This window comes from Hippichthys cyanospilos, chromosome 1 (assembly GCF_059441005.1).
Source record: "Hippichthys cyanospilos isolate Australia breed blue-spotted pipefish chromosome 1, RoL_Hcya_1.0, whole genome shotgun sequence".
NCBI lineage: Eukaryota > Metazoa > Chordata > Actinopteri > Syngnathiformes > Syngnathidae > Hippichthys > Hippichthys cyanospilos.
In genome coordinates this window covers 14,663,329-14,681,568 of record NC_142369.1, presented here as the reverse complement: position 1 = coordinate 14,681,568, position 18,240 = coordinate 14,663,329, and the positions used below count along the sequence as shown (strand labels likewise).

Below are 18,240 nucleotides of genomic sequence, written 5' to 3'. Positions count from 1 at the left end.
AAAAAAAATAACAAAGTACTTTTTCCCAGCACCTAATAAGATTTAAAAATTTCAATCAACATCCTAACTGCTGTTTACTTTACTTCTCCTTACTGGAAGGTCAGAAAAGTCCAACTGATTTTCAAAGAGAATTACTAAAAAAGTGCAGATACATGTTTGTTTTGAAAAGTAAATAGAGAAAAGTAAATAAACTATCGAGTACAAATACCTGAACGGTTACCAAAAGTGTTTGCAGTTTGTTCATTTACCATTGAACAACAACAGCATGTTTTAGCAATCACTTGATTACATTTTATTGAGTAAAAAAACATGTACAGTTTATGGATTAAAAATTGGGGACAATACTGTTAATCTTCACAAAAACAAACAAACAAAAAAAAACTTTTGGGCAAAACCTGATTCTTATTAACCAGCAAAAGGGTTGGCATGAATGGTGACATCTTTAATGCGAGTTTCAGTCAACGGTCGGAATGTCTTTTCATGAACGGGGAGTTTCTCCAGCTCATCTAGTGCTTCCAAGCCATCAATAATCCTAGTTGGGGGGAAAAAAAAGAAAAAACAAAACACACACACACACGCACACACTGACACTGTTAATGGTGCATTTTGCATCAAGCTATATTTCACAGAAAAATCAGCATTTGTACATATTTATAAGCTGGGGTTTTGCCATGATGTATTGTACGCACTTTCCAAACACTGTATACTTCATGTCCAAATGAGGCTGCTTGGCATAGGTGAAGAAAAACTGTGAGCCATTTGTATTCGGGCCATTGTTTGCCATGGAGACCACTCCTCTAACATTATGCTGAAACAAACAAAACAGGATTTTACTCAACCAAAAGAACAGCAAACATTCAGTAAAAATCAGTGGTGGGCAGCATCAGGCTTTGAGGCTGTTTTTCTTCCGGTGCAATTGGAACCTCAATCAAGGAGGAGGGAATTATGAAAAATTGTCGATAACAATCAGTGTTAGTACATAATATTCAAGCTTTTGCTAAAAGTAACATAAAATCTGGTCTTTTTTTTTTTTTAACCTTGACATTTTGGGGTGCGTAGACTTAAATACACTGGATAACATTCTACGTTTTATTTACAAGTGACATATCGTTAGCCTTATAGCACAAGTTCCCAAGTAATTTTAAGCTTACCAATGTGCGGACTAAAAACGGCGGTAGCCATCACAAGACGCTAACATAACGGTCTACAGCTCCATTCAATCAAAATTGCATTCACATAAGATTAAAATCCAAGCAAAAGAATGACAAATCAACTCCAAAGTCAAAAGGTAAAGCAAAAATACAATTGCAGAGTGAGTCCTTTAATGTGGGCTGAAATTAGGTCTACTAGGCTACAAGGAAAGTTAGTGTGAACATTTGGGTCGGACTTCATTTTACATCAGCTTCAAGGCATCTGACAGTTCATGTACGACCCGGGAGAAAACTTGAAAAGGCGGTGGCCCCTTACTTTTAAATGTTCACTGAACTCATCTTCAAACTTGCGTCCCCATATGCTTGTTCCTCCTTTACCAGTGCCTGGGCAATTTTGCATTCGGAACAGAGGAACAAATCACAAAAAGGCCATGACAATACCGGTAAAAAGAATCACATTATTGTGGTTCGCTACCTGTCGGGTCTCCGGTTTGCACCATGAAGCCTTTTATGTTTCGGTGGAAGATGCATCCTTTGTAGAAGCCACTGGCGCATAGGGCGAGGAAGTTCTAAATTAAAAGTTTCATTGGTTTTAGTTTGGTTATTGGACAGGTTGAACACAGAATCAAAGTCCAACATTACAGTGTAGTAGAACGACTATTGTATTTGGTATCTAGTGCTTTTGAAAGGCAATCTGCATGTTCACATTGTTTATTTAAAAAAGAAAAATTGAAGTGATGAATCCCTAGATTTGGTGTGTTATTGTAATAAGATTTATTCATTTTACGTTTTTGCCTCATATTTGTTTTTGTAAAGTTCTCATTGACTGCTGAAAGGGAGTATCTGTACTTTTGTTGCATGCAGCTGTGGAAGCTTTTGGGCTATTACAGTAAATGCAGCAATAAACACTCCTCCTCCTGCTGTCCGTAGCTATAACAGATACTGCGACTTCCGGAGGAGTACCACCCCCATGTAATAGAATTTAATAACTAGACCCAGAGCTATATTTAAAACATAATGTTGGTAATTTAGAATACATTGAAGTTTTTGAAATTTATAATAATTTAATTTGTACATTTTTAATGAAAAACGGTCAGTCTTACGCAGCGTCATCTTTAATGACTGGTTCATTAATTCATTTTAGCATAGGCCTACGTCTGACTTATGAGAGCACAATGAATCCTACATTCATCATCGTAAAACAGATTGTTTTTTTTGTGTTTGTTTAAAAATATGCGGAAGACTTTAAAAAGTAATTAAAAAACGCACATTAACGTAATACTTTAAAAATGAATTTAAAAAACGCACATTAACTTGCAATATTGATGAAAGAACATCGACTTGGCTAGCTTTTCAGTTTTTTGTAGTAATTAGTGATTCACTGGGTAGTGTTACTATGCATATGACAATCTTGAATCAGACCATTTGGTTTACTTACAATGCGCAATTAATAACTATCTGATGAAGAAAGATAGCTACGGCACATATGATTTAAAACTTTTGCTTCTTTGACTTACCTCACAGGTTTTCGGTGCGCGTTCACAAAATATTTCAATTTTGATGTCTCCCAAGTCAGTGTGAAGGGTAACAGCCTGCGTAAGGCACACACATGCACAAAACCGAAGAACGAAAATATTAGACTTAAAATTAGTCAGTGATCAGTGAGTTAAAAACAAACGAATGTTAACAGTGGGTGTATAACACATAAAACAGAAAAACATACTATATGCTTCTATATTACATAAAGAGAAAAATTGGGAAAATTTACCATTTTGAACGTTACGACTGTCAGTGTGTGTGCGAAATAAGGCCGTGTGGATGCATCTACCTAGACAAAATAAGTTCCGTGACGACTCCAGCCCTGCGTGTACATGTGGTCCTCGGTTTTCGTCCCGACAAAGGACATTTCAAGGAGCGTAAAAGGACATAGTCATTCTTGATTTTGCCCCTGGTTTTAACATAAACTAAAATGACATATTATTGTCAATTACATTATAAAAATGTTATCGACTATTTGTGGTCTAGCATTACTCGGTGTCACTAGTGCAGGGTTTTTCATTTGACTGCAGGCCAGATTGGAAAAAAAAAAAACCTAACTAGCTTTCTTGTAAATGTGACGCAACCCTGTCAATGTATTGTTGTTGTGTGTTGGCATTGTTTGAAAAATAATCATTACAAGTCACGTTGGTTTTTATTTGAAAAAGCTTGTATTTGATTTTTCATTTCACACACCCATGACACACACTCATTACCAAAACAATTATATTAGGTAATATCTAAACATAAGTTTGCAAAGTGATAACAGTTTCACGCTATTGAATCATAAATAAGGAGCATAGCCTACATCACAATGGTTCTCATTCATCAATTATTTCTTTCCAGTTAGCTCCCTCCTGATTAATGATCAATGCATTACAAAACATTTACAAGAAAGTACGGAGAAATGTTCTGTTTCAGCCATGATTATTTGGAGCCAAGTAGTCTTCCACATCAGCTTTAATAGCGGGTCGTGTACAAAGCATTAGACTCGCAATTTAAAAAAAATAAAACGCAACAACAAATTAAAAAGAAAAGCGAGTGAACTGGAGTTAAGGCAAGTGGCCTGGACACACAGCTGTTAGATTTAACATACCTCATTTTTCCTTTTCTTTGTGTCACGGGTAGATGATCGATGGTAAAGTTTTTAATTGACAAAAAGTACATTTGCTCTACTTTATCAAAGTAATTGTGCGTATCAGGTGAACAGATGCAAGGTCTGGGACACCTGCAATCAGATATACATAAAAAATGACATAATTCATCACATGTACTATAAGTTCCTAGAATGTGCTCACTGGGTTGAATAAGGGTTGACCTTGTGGTAAGAAAGCTTCTCTGTTACTTTGTAACACTGACGTTAGACAATTTCCCCTCAAACCTTCTAATTCAATTTGGATCACAACTTTCACGTACAAAGTTTCTAAATATCTTTACGGTATATGCTTACAGGCCTGAAATTCAATACTAGTATGGGGAGAAAAAGGGACAAATCTGTGAGACGTGGAGCTGGCACACATTTTTGATACAAACTTAAATGATTGTCAACTTGACTTTGTTGTACCTTGTACGGTTGTCACTAAAAGCAACGTACAACATGATATAATGAGCTCAACGTACAAATATTTTTGCTCTGCTTCAAGTCCTTTGAAAGAATGCAATAGTTGATTCTAACACTGACAGCAAGTCTGCCGGTTCGGATACTATGAAGTGCAGGAATACAAAACAGACCATGCAGGGGCAACCTTGGCATTTCAATGGCTTGCTGACATGACACAACGTTCAACAATACATAACGTACATGACTTTAGTGCTTGTGGATCATTTAAAAGAAAAAAAAAAAGCTCAGTATAGTTGGCCTATCATTTTGCATACTTCCTTAAAACTTCCACCATCATTGAGATGCATAAAATGTAAACAAACATCACAATGGCACTGCTTGTCCAAAATTCCCTTTGGGATCAATAAAGTGTTCTCGTGTTATTGCTAAACGGCCTGATGAGCGTATGTCCAAAAATCAGTCGGGAAGCTAAGCACTAAAGGAACAAAACTTGTGCCAAACTGATGAACAACAACCCCTTCCTTATTGGCTGTACATGATGCCGGGCATCCCATCATCCGGGGGCCGGGGCCGGGGCCGGGGCCGGGGCCGGGGCGGTTGCTTTCTGTTACTGGCCTCCCAGTTAGCGAGTATGGACGAACTCGTGGCTACGTTCAGATCTGCTCTTTGTCCGTCCTCCACAACTGTTCTTTGACTTCGGTGGGCAGCGTGTTGAAGAGGTCCTCCTCCACAATGAGACCAGTTCTCTTTAGCTGACGACACTCCGCCAGCTCCACGGGCAGACACTCCAGACGGTTGCCTCTCAGCTCCAGTTGCGTCAGTCCAGTCAGCTCACCGAAACGTGACGGAAGAGACTGCAGGCAGTTGTTGCCCAGGTTCAAAGTGCGCAGTTTCTTGCACTGGAACAGCTCATTGGGCAAGCTCTCGATCTATATGTCAAGGTGGTTGACAAGGGGTGGATGAAAAGGAAAAACGTTACGATTTGATAACAACACCAGAAAGGTATGATTAATTGCTTGTAAGAAAAGAAAGACGGAGCAAATCATGTTACTTTGACAATGTGTTTACAGAAATTCGCAGTTTATTATCGCTTTTAAAAACTCTTTTAAAATTAGTTTTTGTTTTGATAGATTGGCTGCGTAAGTCAGTAGTTTTGCAGAAGTGGCAGAAAGCTGGATGGGTGGTTTACAAGATGTGTTTGCAAAAGTTAATAGATTTTTTTTTTGCACAAGCTCTGAATATTAAGTACACGTTAAAACTTCTTTAAAAACTTATTGCACAGGATTAAGTTATCATTAAAGCCTATTTAAAAACATTTTGCACAGATTCATACTTCTAAATAGACTCTAGGTTTATTAATCAATTCAAATTGTAATTGTGCATAACAACAAGGTGGAAAAAAATAGAAATTAAATAAAAAAAATATCAAGCTCTTATTGTTAAGCCGTATTGTCCAGCCCTAGGTAACAGTATAGCGGAAGTAAGCAGGTCATATACTCACTCTGTTGGCAGTCACTGCAAGGTACTGAAGGTTCTGCAGGCATCCGATTTCAGCTGGAATATTGGTTAAATTGTTATGGCTCAGGTCCAGAAAGCGAAGCTTGCGACAATAAAACAACTGGCCAGGGATCTTCTCAATCTTGTTTCTGTTCAGGTAGAGTTTCTCCAAATTGATCAGTGTGCCGATCTGAATGGGAATGTAGGCAATCTGATTATACCAAAGTTTAAGGCAGACAAGCCTATGCAGGTGCTGGAAACTGATGATCTCCTCGATGGTTTTCAGGTTGTTGTCCTTCAAATCGATCTCCTGTAAATTGTGCAAGCTGAAGATGGAGTGTGGTATGCGCTCGAGATCACAGCGGATCAGCTCCAGCTCAGTCAGGTTGACCATTTTCTTCAAGCTGTTGAGCACCATCAGCTTGGTGCCTTCGTTGTTGACGGACAGCTTTTGGAGGTGCATGCCCACGTCGGTCACCACCTGAGGCAGCTTGGTGAGGTTGCTCTTTAGACGAAGCACCTTGAGCCTTTTGAGCTCCCTCAGCCCGTCGATGACGATGTAGCGGTTGTTCTCGGCGCTGAGATTGCCGGTTAGGTGAAGCTCACTGAGATTCTTCAAACTATAAATCCATAAAGGAATCTCTTTGATATCTGTGAATTTGATGTGAAGCGACTTCAAATTCTCTCGCAAAAACGCCAAGGCCGGAGCTTCAATTTTGGCCGGGGTGTGGTAAAGCCACATCTCTCGCAGATTGACCAGCTGAGCGATGATCGGTGGGATGGTCACATCCGGAATAAGCTCCAGTTTGAGAACCTCCAGCTCCATCAGGTCAAACACTGTGTCCGGAATGCCACTTAGCATGAAAAGGTGCAGCTCCAGCTTGTCTTGAGAGTTCTTGGTTATCCTCTGCCTAAGCTTGTCGAGTGTCCACTCATTGTTGAGGTTGAGCTGCCTAAGTTTGTTTTCGCTCACTTCTGAGAGGAACACGGCAAAGCGCTTGGAATATAGCGGGTCATACTGATCGATCATATGCAACATGAACGCAAAGTCGTTCTTCACGTCGGGTATGTCGCTGTAACTACTTTCTTCCCGGATTGACTCGAAGGAATACTTTTTGAGGGAGCGCCGCAACATCCAGCACAGAGTATACATGCAGATGAAGCCGTACACCACGACTAAGCTAATGTAGAAACATGCCAAGATCTTAAAAAGTGTAGCCAACGGGTGAGCGCAGCGATACACGCTATAACCGGTAAGACTCTCTATATCGACGTTACAGTCCACGCTGAACTTGATATCGTTGACGTAATACCCTGTGTAGCAGATAATCAAAATGAATTTGATGACCTTGATAATAGTCTGACGGATGTACAGTCGATACACAATGTCTCCTTCTTCAACATGGATCCGGAACTTCTTGACTTTTTCAAAGAGCGCTTTCGCCTGCTCGCCTTCCTTCTTATCCAAAACCCCGGTCTCGGTTCGGTCTACGATGCCTTGTTCGAGGCGCGTCTTTGTCCGCTGGAGCATGGGAACGCTGGCTTCAACGTCTTCGCTGATGACCGACTCCTTGTGCTCCATCGAACCGTTCATTTTCATGGGTTTCGGATCGCTCTCTTCCACCACTGTCTCAGACAGGGCCCTGGTGGTCCACGGCGAGTCGAAGCACTTCAGTAAGATGGACACAAAGTGCTCGAGTTTGGAACTGGTGCGGGGAAATTTAAACCAAAAGTTGCTACAGGCCAAGAAAATAAGCGTATGGAGTAACACCAGGTAAGGAAAATACTTGGCAAACCAGTGTAATCTAGTCTCATAGCACACAGCGTCTACATAGTTATACTGGTGGCGGTCCAAATCATACTGGATTCCTTTGGGCTCCCATGCAAAAGGTGTTGTGAACGAGGAATTTAAGTTCTTCTTGCAGGTCTGATCGACCACCCATTTGCAGGGTAAGCAGATCATCTTGTCCTGGGTGACCTGCAGAGTCCCACCGAACACAGAGATCATGAGCATAACGATGGAAATGTAGTCCGTGAAAACGTCCCACCATGGTTTCAGGATGCGGTACGCCGGTTGCGTGTCCACAAAGTACCGCAGTTCAGTGATGGGGATCATGGCTTATCTGTGAGAAAAAGCGTACGTTTTACCAAACAAGTAGAAATGACAATATGATGTGGCTCATTTGGAAGAAGAGCGAGGTACTGATCTCAGCAAGTATGAATCAATAGATCAAACTTGTTACTTACAAGTTCTGTTTTCTGAAATGATCTGTGCATTTGTTAACAGCATTTGTAGTCTATAGTTCATTTTCCTGTAAAAGTTTGATAAAAATGAGTCACAAACTGTGATCAATTGCAAACCACTGTGAAAATGAGATTCCAGCATTTTTGATAAAGTGGTCATTCAGGGATTTAACTGAAATGGATATGATGTTTTGTTTTAGCAGGTCCAATTAATCTCTGAAATGGGGTGCCATACCGGACGAGCCAAAACTCATCAGTCAATGAAATATGAAGAGCAATTTAACGTGTCTGCATATAGTCTTTCCATCATTTAGATGTGCATAAATCAAAAGAAAATTATCCAAGTTCCACAGGAGCGGTTGATGGCACAGACCCAAATACAACTGATATGAACTGTGATATTAGGAGAGACGATTTTAGAACTCTTGTGGTAGTGGAAGATAATTTCTTATATTTATTACATAAATTAACTTGATAGACTACTGACTATCAATTAAGGGGTTACATTATTATAAGCATAAATCACTATTTATGAACACGAATCAATATCACAATATTTGCAAAGTAATAATCAAGCTAGATAAAGACAAGAAAGCTTAAATGTATATTTTTCTTTGTCAGATGGTTCATTCATTCGTTACATCCAATTGTATTTCAATAGCCAAATGTGCAAATATTATGTCCATAAATACATAAAAGGGAACACCCATTTGTCTTTTGCTCATCACAGATAGCCCTTTGTGCGTTTTTATTTCTTGTGGAACCGATCCTCAGCTATTTGCTGGGAAAAAAAGTACAGTCCATTCATTTTGGTGCTTTCTGTGACATTTTAAGACGCCACAAGGCAGCGCTATGTACCCGGTTACTATGGAAGTAGTAATTAGAGTAAAGGTAGTAATGTTGAAGCAATACATGTCAAATATTATAAGACATATGTATGTTGTCACTATTCTCAGTCTGAGGGATTAGGAAGCCTTTTTTTTAATTCGTGCATTTTCTTCAACATTTTTCAAAATAAAATCATCTGCCAAATTATTATATTAAATGGTAATTGAAATGGACATACATACAGTAGCGATTTCCACAGCATATGGTGCTCAAGGTGCTTTACAAAAGCTCACATTCACCCATTCACACACACACATTCATTCACGAATCATCCAAGTCCACTGCAAGCAAAATACAATTTGTCCCCCGCCGACTTCCCGAAGTCAGCTGGGATGGCACAAGCAAGCCTGCGACCCTTGTGATGATACGTGGCTATAGTAAATGCATGAAGGGTAATTACTCAAAATTATGTTAGTCACAGTCGTGATTACAGTATAATGTCGTGTAGCCATTTAAAGCTAATTATGTTTACATGCAGTTGTATCTAAATCAAGGTCAGGCTAAGGTCAACATTTGGGATTCTGAAACATTCAGAATATCTCACGGTGCATGCTTTAGCGAACGGGGTTATGTCAATTGTGTTAACCCCAAATGAAATCGTGACATATGGATAACGTCACGACATGAATGGACATAATTTCTGCTTCTTAATTTCCTGTGTCTATACATTATATTCAGGTTAGTTATTATATTACGTCAGTTCCCACAGTAATAAAGTAAATGTTTTACTCCAAGCTCCAAAAGTGTGGCTTTATGCTGCGTTTGAGTTTCCCCCCGCATGCTTACTCCTCAGAGAAATCAACATATTTGATTTAGCCTTGCAAACGAAACGCGGATGACGTTTACCACTTCCAAAGGTGAATGTGTTTTTTTCCCTCCGGTTTGCTTACTATGTCAAGGTTTAAATTGTCTTATCAGTGGATGCTAGTGAAAAGACACAGATTCCTCACGGATAGAGCATGCATGAAGCACAAATCAATGACATGTTCCAAGGAGGCAAGTTGGTAACATATTTGGCTTAGTAAAAACCCAATTAGGGGTTTATTTGAGTTACTCACACATTTACATGCATTTTAAAAACCTAAAACTTGCCAATATTGTGGTTGTAAAGGGGTTATTGAATATATATATATATATATATATATATATATATATATATATATATATATATATATATATATATATGTGTGTGTGTGTGTGTGTGTGTGTGTGTGTGTATGTGTGTGTGTGTGTGTGTATATACAGTACACTATAGTGTAGTGATGCAGTTCAAGTCAATTGTTGCTGTTATTCACCACAAGCTTGACAGCCCAAGATGCCATTAAATATGTACTTTAGACAGCAGCAGAATAAGCTATTCTGTTTCATAAAACTTACAGCATGACTTTTTTTTTTTGCACTACATGATATTCTGTTTATTGCTTTTTATTTATTGCTCAATTATGGAATGTAGTCTGCTGCTCGGGGAAGTGAACAGAATAAGAATTTCATTGTATGGTACAACTATACATTTGACAATAAATCTTTTGAATCTTTCACTCATGGTCAAATCGTACTGCTTCCCTACTTTTTCAGATTCGTCTGATATGCATCATTCGTGTTCATCAATTAGACAGAAAAATATGTTATCTTTGTTAATTGTGGTGTTGAAAATATTTAAGATATCACAACAGCCGATTTGAGGATCAAACCTAATATTTATAAATAATCAAACATTTCTTATACAAAACGACTTCAGCGTCAATTGCTAATGTTAGCTGCTATTTAGCTAGTTATTGACTTCTGTCCATATCATAAATTGAAAAAAAAGCAGTTTTATACAATTTACAGTAGTTGATCTAGATACATAGTGTGACTTTTAGTACATACCTGCCCTTTGTCACTAAAGTTAAGGGCTAAACGACCACAAGTGTTTTATTACTTTGGCAGTGGAAAAATGCTCAAATGGTACTAACATTGCCTGCATACAGCAGAGTTAACAAAGATTTTATCTTGGAGATGTTAGACTCTAGAGCACATTAAATTGGTTTTAACAGTTTCATTAGTCTGAAACAACTTCAATGTGGTCCAGCATCATGTAACATATATGAAAAGTTCAATGCTACACTCAAAGTCATGCACGGCATGCAATTTTGTTTAAAGTGTGATGTGCGAAATATCACAAAATGTAACACAAAATTCAATCTAAACAGTTATAAAATCAACATACAACTACAGCAAGATATGTATTTTACTTACACATCTGCAAAGAGCAATAAGTCCACCCGTTTGTACCGAACAACATTCTGCGTCAGGTTTTTTTGCCAATGTTGTCCATCAGTATTTTCAATCAGCCAGACTTGGCGTGTGTGCGGCACGCCCAGCTTGTAAGCTCAAGGAGGGACTCCTCTAAAGATGATGTTCCGTTTTGGCATGTTTAACCCAAACAACGCGACAGCCAGAGGAGCCACCTCTCTCGCTAGCTCTCTATTCTTAGCCATTTCCGTTAATAATACCCAGAGTATTGTCTGTGGGGGCCTTGAGAAGCACCTCCCTCGACCTTCAGTAGGAGAGATCCTGTTTACCTTATAGAAAGTTCTGTCTCCGACCAGTTGCCTCTCCGGGATACTCTACTGTCACCTTTTCCCTCACCTCCCTAACACACCTACACTTAGACAATAAGAGGCAGGCGCTGGCAGTCATCGCAGGCGTCTACTTTGTTCGGAAACGATAAAGTCGGGGACACCAAGTCTGCATCATGGGCCAAGAAACAAATTTATGCTGGCTCAACTTCAGAGCTCTTTTTTTTTTGTCTACTCACATCACATGCCTGTGTTACAATGGTATAACTTACCAGTTTCACTGTGTTATCTGGGCTCCAGTGCTTGTTGCTGTTGTTGATGGATGAGCCGCTTTCTGTGAGTCCATGAGCGTTCATGGACCATCGCCACTCTCATTGCCATGAGCTTATGTATGAAACCTGTATTAAATTAAAACAAACAAACAAACAAACAAACAAACAAACAAACAAATAAATAAATAAATAGTGAGACACACAGGGTGATTCATTGGCTCTGGCTTGAGTGACATAGGTGCGCACGTGGTAAAGAAAATGTTGAAAAAGTAAAATTCACATGGTTTCAGTGGCAGCTTCTGATTAACCTTAATAAGAAGTTGCACTCAAAAGCCATCCAACATTGGTAACATTAGCACGGAAGGGCTCAGTAAAAACTGTCATACGAAACTAAAGGATAATAAATGAAAACAAATAATCAATTTAGATTGAACAAAAAATAAACAGGGTTATTGATTTTTTTTATTAACTGCACACGTGCACATCGTCTGCGCTCTACTTATCGCGAACATCTACAGCGCACTAACCGCTGTTAGCCAGCTAGCTAACTAGCTACATGTTTACCACCCGGCTCTTTGTGTCATCTGAGATTGCACTTCATTGGGGAATAAACGCCCCCGAAAACGTTAGCGCTTTGACGACAACTTGGGTGTAAACAGCCTGAAGCATTGACTTACTGTGTTTGAAGGCGTGTGTTTAAATCCAGGACTACTGGAAAAAAGCGTATATTTTCCTTTTTTGGCTAGGGCAGCTAAAGCTAAAGAGCAATAGCCGCTGTTCCCCGAGCACAATCGTAGCGCTTCAAGCTAGCGTCCTTCACCGCCTACAGATAGGTGGCAGTATGCTACTTTTTTACTAAACGCAGAAGAAGTCGTCGCTTCCAGGAGATGCTTATGTGTTTGTTTTGAGTTGCCAAAGAGCTTCAATTTGGGTAGTTTTTTAAACTCCTAAATGGTGTCATTGAATATTTTGCGGACGGCAGGCTTATTACGAACGCTGCCGTTCACACGCCGGCTCGTGACGAGTCGATCAACCGTTTTGAAAGCTGAAACATGTCCAACACACTTTATGGTTGCGAACTTAGCTAAAGACACATGGCGCAGGAGCAATAAGATTTTCGGAACCTTTGGGATGGAAAAGGAGTTCACTTGTTACTTCAGGAGCGTTACGTCAATCAGGAGTTATTGCACATGTGATGTCCAAATGAACTGCTGGAAGTGTAAAGAACCCTTTGACAACAGCCCTACATTCTTCTGTCCGTCCTGTAAAGTAGTTCAGCCTCCTCATGATGGAGTAACCTTCTTCAACATTATGGACTGGTGAGCATCTTGAAACCGTCATGGCATACATTAGCAATCAGCTTTTGTTACAGCCTTTCTGTTACTGTTGCTGGTCTACTCTCACTAGTCAACCACCGGCAATTGGAATCCATAACAGAATTGCTTGTGGATGGAAACTTCCTCTGACTTTCAATCCCTGTATTTATTCCAGTTGTTTTTGGGCAGTGGGCGGGGTACACCCTGAACTTGTTGTCAGCCGATCAAAGGGCACACAGAGACAAACAAGCATTCACACTGTGTCTGGGAAGCTGGAGTACCCGGAGAAAATCCACACCGAGCATGCAAACTAAATACAGAAAGACTGGAGTTGAACCCAAGACCTCTGCATGTGAGGCGGACATGCTAACCTGTCTTCTACCCTGTCACCCGGACTTAACATTATTCCTTTTAAATTGGCAGTTTTCAAAACATTGGCACAACTACATTTTAACATTAGTAGAACATTTTATTATCACAGACTGTCATTTTTTAAGCCTATAAATGTACTTGGGTTGGAGTGCGGGGCAGACATAATTACTCTGTTAAAAAAAAAAAAAAAGTTTTCCTGCGGCAAACGGGTAGCGGCAGGGTACCAGTGGTTGGGACCACTGTGTTTCAAAAAATCTTTGAATGAATTTTAGCAGACCTTAACAAATCTTTGCTCCCTGACTTTTAACATATGCACATTAATAGCCAACTCATACTGTAACATGGCATACAGTTCCACCCTACTGCATGACTAAACAGCTCATTAGGGCAGGTTAAAAATAATCTCTTAAGTATATAATTAAATGCTAATGTGCATTAACTTTTCCCCCACAGTGAAAACACATTTGCACTGGACACGCACAAACTGCAGAAAAGATACTTGCAGCTTCAACGCTCCCTACATCCAGACAACTTCAGCCAGAAATCTGCGGTAGGCAGGGGTTTGTAAGTGTATGGTTTGTGAGTCTTTTCTTCTTTTTATGTTTCGAAAGTACTTTTGGACCTCGGTATATATGAGTAAACATCTTTTGAAACATCATTTTATCCATTTGAACACAATCGTTTTCTTCTAAAATATTATGATGATTATTTAAATAAGATTTTGTTTTTCCTTTTGCTTTAAAAAAAACAAAAAGAAAACAAACATTTCTCCTGAAAGGAAACAAAGCCAAAAGAAATTAGGTAATGTGTAAGTAAAGACAAATAAGTGTGATTATTAAAACATTGCCTTACAATTTTTAAATTAATCTATACTACATTAGCCTGTTCTTAATAAATTACACTCATGGTACTGAAATGTAGTTTTTTATGATACCCTTTAGAGATGGTAATAAAGTAACCACATTCTTTGCTTTGTAATGTATGCATTCATGGTCAAGGTAAGCTCGCAAAATCCACATACTGAAGTTGTGCGACATGATGGCTGTTTCAAAGCTTCATATTTTCCAGATGTCTTAAGGTTGAGTTCAGATGTTTTTTGTTTTTTCCGGAGCATTCGAATTTTGAGATTTACTGTAAGTTAGTGGAAGTGATCATTGCACTTGTGACACTGTGCTAAGCTTATCCACGACACTTCAATATGACAAAAATGGTCATGCATAGGCTCAAGCTATCCAACCCACAACCCTTGTGGGGATAAGCGGTAAAGAAAATGGATGGATGGATGGATGGATGGATGGTAAACAGACAACCTAATGTGCCCATGTCGAACATTAAAATGAAATTGCTTGACTGTAGCAGAATAGGCTTTGTGTTTGAAGGGTGTGTTGCTTTTCTTGTGTATAGCACACTTGCACCCTGAAGTCGCAATCTGTAAAGACGAGGAGGCTGTTATGATTTCTTGAAGCAGAGCCTGTGTTTCGGCTATTTTATTCAAACCCCCTCCCGCCCTTTATTTTTTAATTAGACATCTTCCAGCCTCGGGGGTCTCCATCACATATATAAAAGCCATGACTTAAACAAGACAGCCACCTTCCGCTTGGGTTGTTATTACGGACACAGCTCAGTGTTTGACTCAATGGTGAGACTATTGATTTTCACAAAAAGCTGACAGGCTGCATATACAGTACCTTCAAAATACTCACACCTGTCAAGAACATTTTTACTATTTACCATTTTATCTCCAGAAATACACATGCATAGCTTAGCTGCAGTGCATCTAAAAAGAGACCCTAAAAGCCAGAGGCGGTTAAAAACAAGGTGAAAAACAAGTAACGTCAGTAATGTTGAATTATTAGAACAGGCGTAGAACTACACGGTGACTTTGTCACTCTTTTCTCATGCCCATACCTCAGGGAAACTTTTTTTATGTCTAGACTACTCGACAACTGCCATTTATTCATTTTGACTGCATATTTAACCCTAACCCTAGCTGGTTTTTAGCTAAGTGTTGTTATATAATGCTCTTAGGTTCCGTTTATGGTTATCATCGCACTTTGCAGAAGAAACTTGGTCAAAAAACACACAAACACCCGCACAAAACCCAAAGTTAATCCACAAGTTCAACATAGGAGGTTCTGCTGTGAATTTAGAGGTCTATAGACTACAAAAAGAGGAACATGTTACGGAAAATGTTCTTTTTCAGGAAGAACAAGAGTATTCTGAACATCAGTCAGCGCTTGTCAACAAAGCCTACCAGACTCTGCTGAAGCCTTTGAGTCGCGGCCTTTATATTGTAAGTTCAAACTGCCTCTTTCTAACGTCTGACGGAGAGTTGCGGCATGTTGCTGTGTCATGCATGACGGTGAGCCCTTGTTGTCTTGCCTTGCAGCTGGAGCTAAAGGGGATTCGCATCGACGACGACACTGATTCTGGGGCTGATGCTGAGTTTCTGTTGGAGCTGATGGAGATCAATGAAGCCCTGGAACAGGCACGGACTCCAGACGAAGCTGATAAGATCAGCCGAGACACAAAATGTAAACAATGACTTCATGTCTGCTCACAGATGTAATCTTTGATCCACAGTTTGTATTGCCTTGCTAATATTGGATTGGTCTAATACAACGAGGACCCAACCAATTCTTCTTTTTTTTTTTTTTGCGGAAAGCATAACAATTGCACGATTAATTCAATATGCATAATACATCAAATATGTTTTCCCTCCAAATGCAATTCAAAGAACATCAATTAATCAATTAAATATACTGTTAAACAAAAAAACTTGTTTGGTTTAAATTGCACTCTATTTTTCACACTGACTTAAGCTTTTGTGGAAAATAGTGACATCAAGGTTAATTTGCATTGCTAACTTTAGCATTGCCTGTAAATTTTAAGATTTGCTTCGTTTTGAATAACAGGTCCATAGATCTAATAAATAACACATTTCATTATATATATTTAAAGAGACTAGCTTATCGTAAAGATATATGTTTAGTGTATAATAAAACGCGTGTTACAACTGCAGGAAAAGGTTCGAGTACACATCGCCCATTTGGTTGAATATTTTGGCTCATGTTTAATTGCCATAATCTGCCAGTTTAATTTTGGGCCATCATTACAATTTTTTAAACTAATTTGATCGTTCTCCTCTATCAATGCCAGCCACATTTCGCGATAGAACAATCAAATTCTTTGTACAGCCTCATAGGTATTTGGTGATGCGCTGACCTACGCGGGTGTTGAAATTTGAGTTACAAGGTTGCAGAGCTTCATGGCAAATTGCATTTACTTTTGAAGCTCGTAGTTTTTTTTTATTCTTATTTCTTCAAAATTCACTTTGTTATACTTTCTGCATTCACAGACACCCACTGATGCAATGTTAGGTTCTCAATGAAAGAGCTGGTCCTTTTTATGAACATGTGCAGTCGTTGAACTTGTCGCATCCTCCTCGCTTGCAGGGAAACTGAAAGGCTTGACAGCGAAGATAGACGGCGCCCTGCGTGCAGGTACGACATCAAGAAGTCCCTTTGAAACGTCTTCCACATTCCTCCTACTCATTGCGTGCTAGTTTTGTAATCTATGCTGAAGCTTTACGTCGCGAATGAGTCATTGGTTGAACCTCCTTTTGTGCTCTGTCTTTATTTTATTTTTTCTTGGCAGGAGACTTCCAAGCTGCCAAGGTACTGCTTGCCCATATGAAATACTTCTCAAATATTGAAGAGAAAGTCAAGGAAAAACTTTCTGGATTCATGTAATTTCACTTCCCCTGACACACGTATTATTGGGATTCTTTAAAAAGTTGTGTACTGAGGCATCATGATGACTTTGCATTGCTGCGCATGCACCATTCATAAATACGGAACACTATTAAACTGTGCTGCTTTTCAATTTAGCTTTGCTTAATTTGTTTAATCAGTGTTTTCACTTTTATTGCTCTTCTTGGTTCATAATCAATGAAGCCTTAGTTTGATAGGTCCCTCGGCGGCCACAACTTTGTTACAAATACAAAAACTCTGGATGCTTCTCTTAGTTTAATTTCAATTCACCTTGAAATTAAATCATTGCTGCAAACATTACTCCAAGAAAACAAAAATGAAGAATTACATGAATGAAGCAGAGCAGTAAAAAGAGGTAAAAAAAAAAGTGGTTTAAAGACAAATGAACAGAAAAATATAAGAAAGGCAGAACATATTCCCTAATATGATATACTCTATGAAATGGACTGCCTTTTTATGCATGCACACATTTGAAGTGCAATATATAGTTAACTTATTACCTAAGATAAACATTAATATTTTAACCCATAAATAATACAACTCACTTTATTAGAATAAGATTTGTTAGTATTAATTTATTTCAAACATATTTAGGCATCTACAGCACCTTTAAGAAAAGTCACTAAATTTACAGTACGCATTTAACAAGACTTGATTCCATGTCCTGCAATTGGCTGGCAACCCATTCAGGGTGTATGCCGCCTGTTGCCTGAGCAGTTGGGATAAGCTGCATTAGGCCTGCGACCCTCGTGAGAAAAGCGGTTAAAAAAAGAATGGATGGACTTTAGTTCATTTAATATCAAAGGCATTTGTGTTAAATCTTATTGTAATACTGCTTGGAATCTTCATAATGGTTTTCAGCAGCAGGAGAGTATATTCAGTTCCTCAGGTTTCCTGTAGGTGGAGACATTACACCTGTGCAGCCACAGTTATCAGTACATGTTGTACACTGTGCAGGCTTGATGTGAGACCGGTAGGAAGTCCTTTATTGCGGCAGACAACCTCTTGAATATTTCATGGGGGCCTCGTATGTGGCATCAACGCTATGATAATCAGGAAGAGTCGCTGA

General features: G+C 39.0%; 3 protein-coding genes across 6 annotated transcripts; 1 reads left to right on the top strand and 2 right to left on the bottom strand.

The window, feature by feature from the left end:
• Positions 1-266: 266 nt before the first annotated feature.
• On the bottom strand, positions 267-12,533 carry ppil3 (peptidylprolyl isomerase (cyclophilin)-like 3). 2 transcript variants are annotated; one of them, XM_088422033.1, is made up of 7 exons: positions 12,388-12,533; positions 11,711-11,836; positions 2,669-2,743; positions 1,627-1,720; positions 1,468-1,535; positions 690-808; positions 267-532 (listed from the first exon to the last, which is right to left on the bottom strand). In XM_088422033.1, the coding sequence occupies exons 2-7, from the start codon at positions 11,792-11,794 to the stop codon at positions 406-408; spliced, it is 567 nt and encodes a 188-aa protein (XP_088278159.1). In that variant the 5' UTR covers positions 11,795-11,836; positions 12,388-12,533; the 3' UTR covers positions 267-405. The 2 variants fall into 2 exon arrangements, with proteins under 2 accessions (XP_088278159.1, XP_088278167.1); XM_088422041.1 differs by lacking the exons at positions 11,711-11,836; positions 12,388-12,533 and adding an exon at positions 2,920-2,992.
• LOC148429372 (volume-regulated anion channel subunit LRRC8A) lies at positions 3,340-11,832 on the bottom strand. Of its 3 annotated transcripts, XM_088421988.1 has the most exons (4): positions 11,711-11,741; positions 7,993-8,057; positions 5,750-7,868; positions 3,340-5,177 (listed from the first exon to the last, which is right to left on the bottom strand). In XM_088421988.1, exons 3-4 carry the CDS (start codon positions 7,859-7,861, stop codon positions 4,902-4,904), a joined length of 2,388 nt encoding a protein of 795 aa, XP_088278114.1. In that variant the 5' UTR covers positions 7,862-7,868; positions 7,993-8,057; positions 11,711-11,741; the 3' UTR covers positions 3,340-4,901. The 3 variants fall into 3 exon arrangements, with proteins under 3 accessions (XP_088278114.1, XP_088278105.1, XP_088278121.1); XM_088421979.1 differs by lacking the exon at positions 7,993-8,057 and having other exon boundaries at positions 11,711-11,832; XM_088421995.1 differs by lacking the exons at positions 7,993-8,057; positions 11,711-11,741 and adding an exon at positions 11,116-11,144.
• On the top strand, positions 12,426-17,283 carry hscb (HscB mitochondrial iron-sulfur cluster cochaperone). Its single transcript, XM_088422005.1, has 6 exons — positions 12,426-13,029; positions 13,852-13,948; positions 15,602-15,691; positions 15,788-15,932; positions 16,854-16,901; positions 17,056-17,283. The coding sequence occupies exons 1-6, from the start codon at positions 12,662-12,664 to the stop codon at positions 17,148-17,150; spliced, it is 843 nt and encodes a 280-aa protein (XP_088278131.1). The 5' UTR covers positions 12,426-12,661; the 3' UTR covers positions 17,151-17,283.
• Positions 17,284-18,240: the final 957 nt, after the last annotated feature.

Bases quoted from the DNA above. Each gene is read 5' to 3' on its own strand.
- hscb (XM_088422005.1), top strand. From the start codon at position 12,662: ATGGTGTCATTGAATATTTTGCGGACGGCAGGCTTATTACGAACGCTG. The intron at 13,949-15,601 runs GTAGGCAGGGGT...GTTCTTTTTCAG, and splicing joins ACTTCAGCCAGAAATCTGCG to GAAGAACAAGAGTATTCTGA. The intron at 15,692-15,787 runs GTAAGTTCAAAC...CTTGCCTTGCAG, and splicing joins TGAGTCGCGGCCTTTATATT to CTGGAGCTAAAGGGGATTCG.
- LOC148429372 (XM_088421979.1), bottom strand. From the start codon at position 7,861: ATGATCCCCATCACTGAACTGCGGTACTTTGTGGACACGCAACCGGCG. The intron at 5,178-5,749 runs GTGAGTATATGA...CTTGACATATAG, and splicing joins TTGCAGTGACTGCCAACAGA to ATCGAGAGCTTGCCCAATGA.
- ppil3 (XM_088422033.1), bottom strand. From the start codon at position 11,794: ATGAACGCTCATGGACTCACAGAAAGCGGCTCATCCATCAACAACAGC. The intron at 809-1,467 runs GTAAGGGGCCAC...TGTTTGTTTCAG, and splicing joins AGTTCAGTGAACATTTAAAA to CATAATGTTAGAGGAGTGGT. The intron at 533-689 runs GTGCGTACAATA...CCCCCCAACTAG, and splicing joins AAGTATACAGTGTTTGGAAA to GATTATTGATGGCTTGGAAG.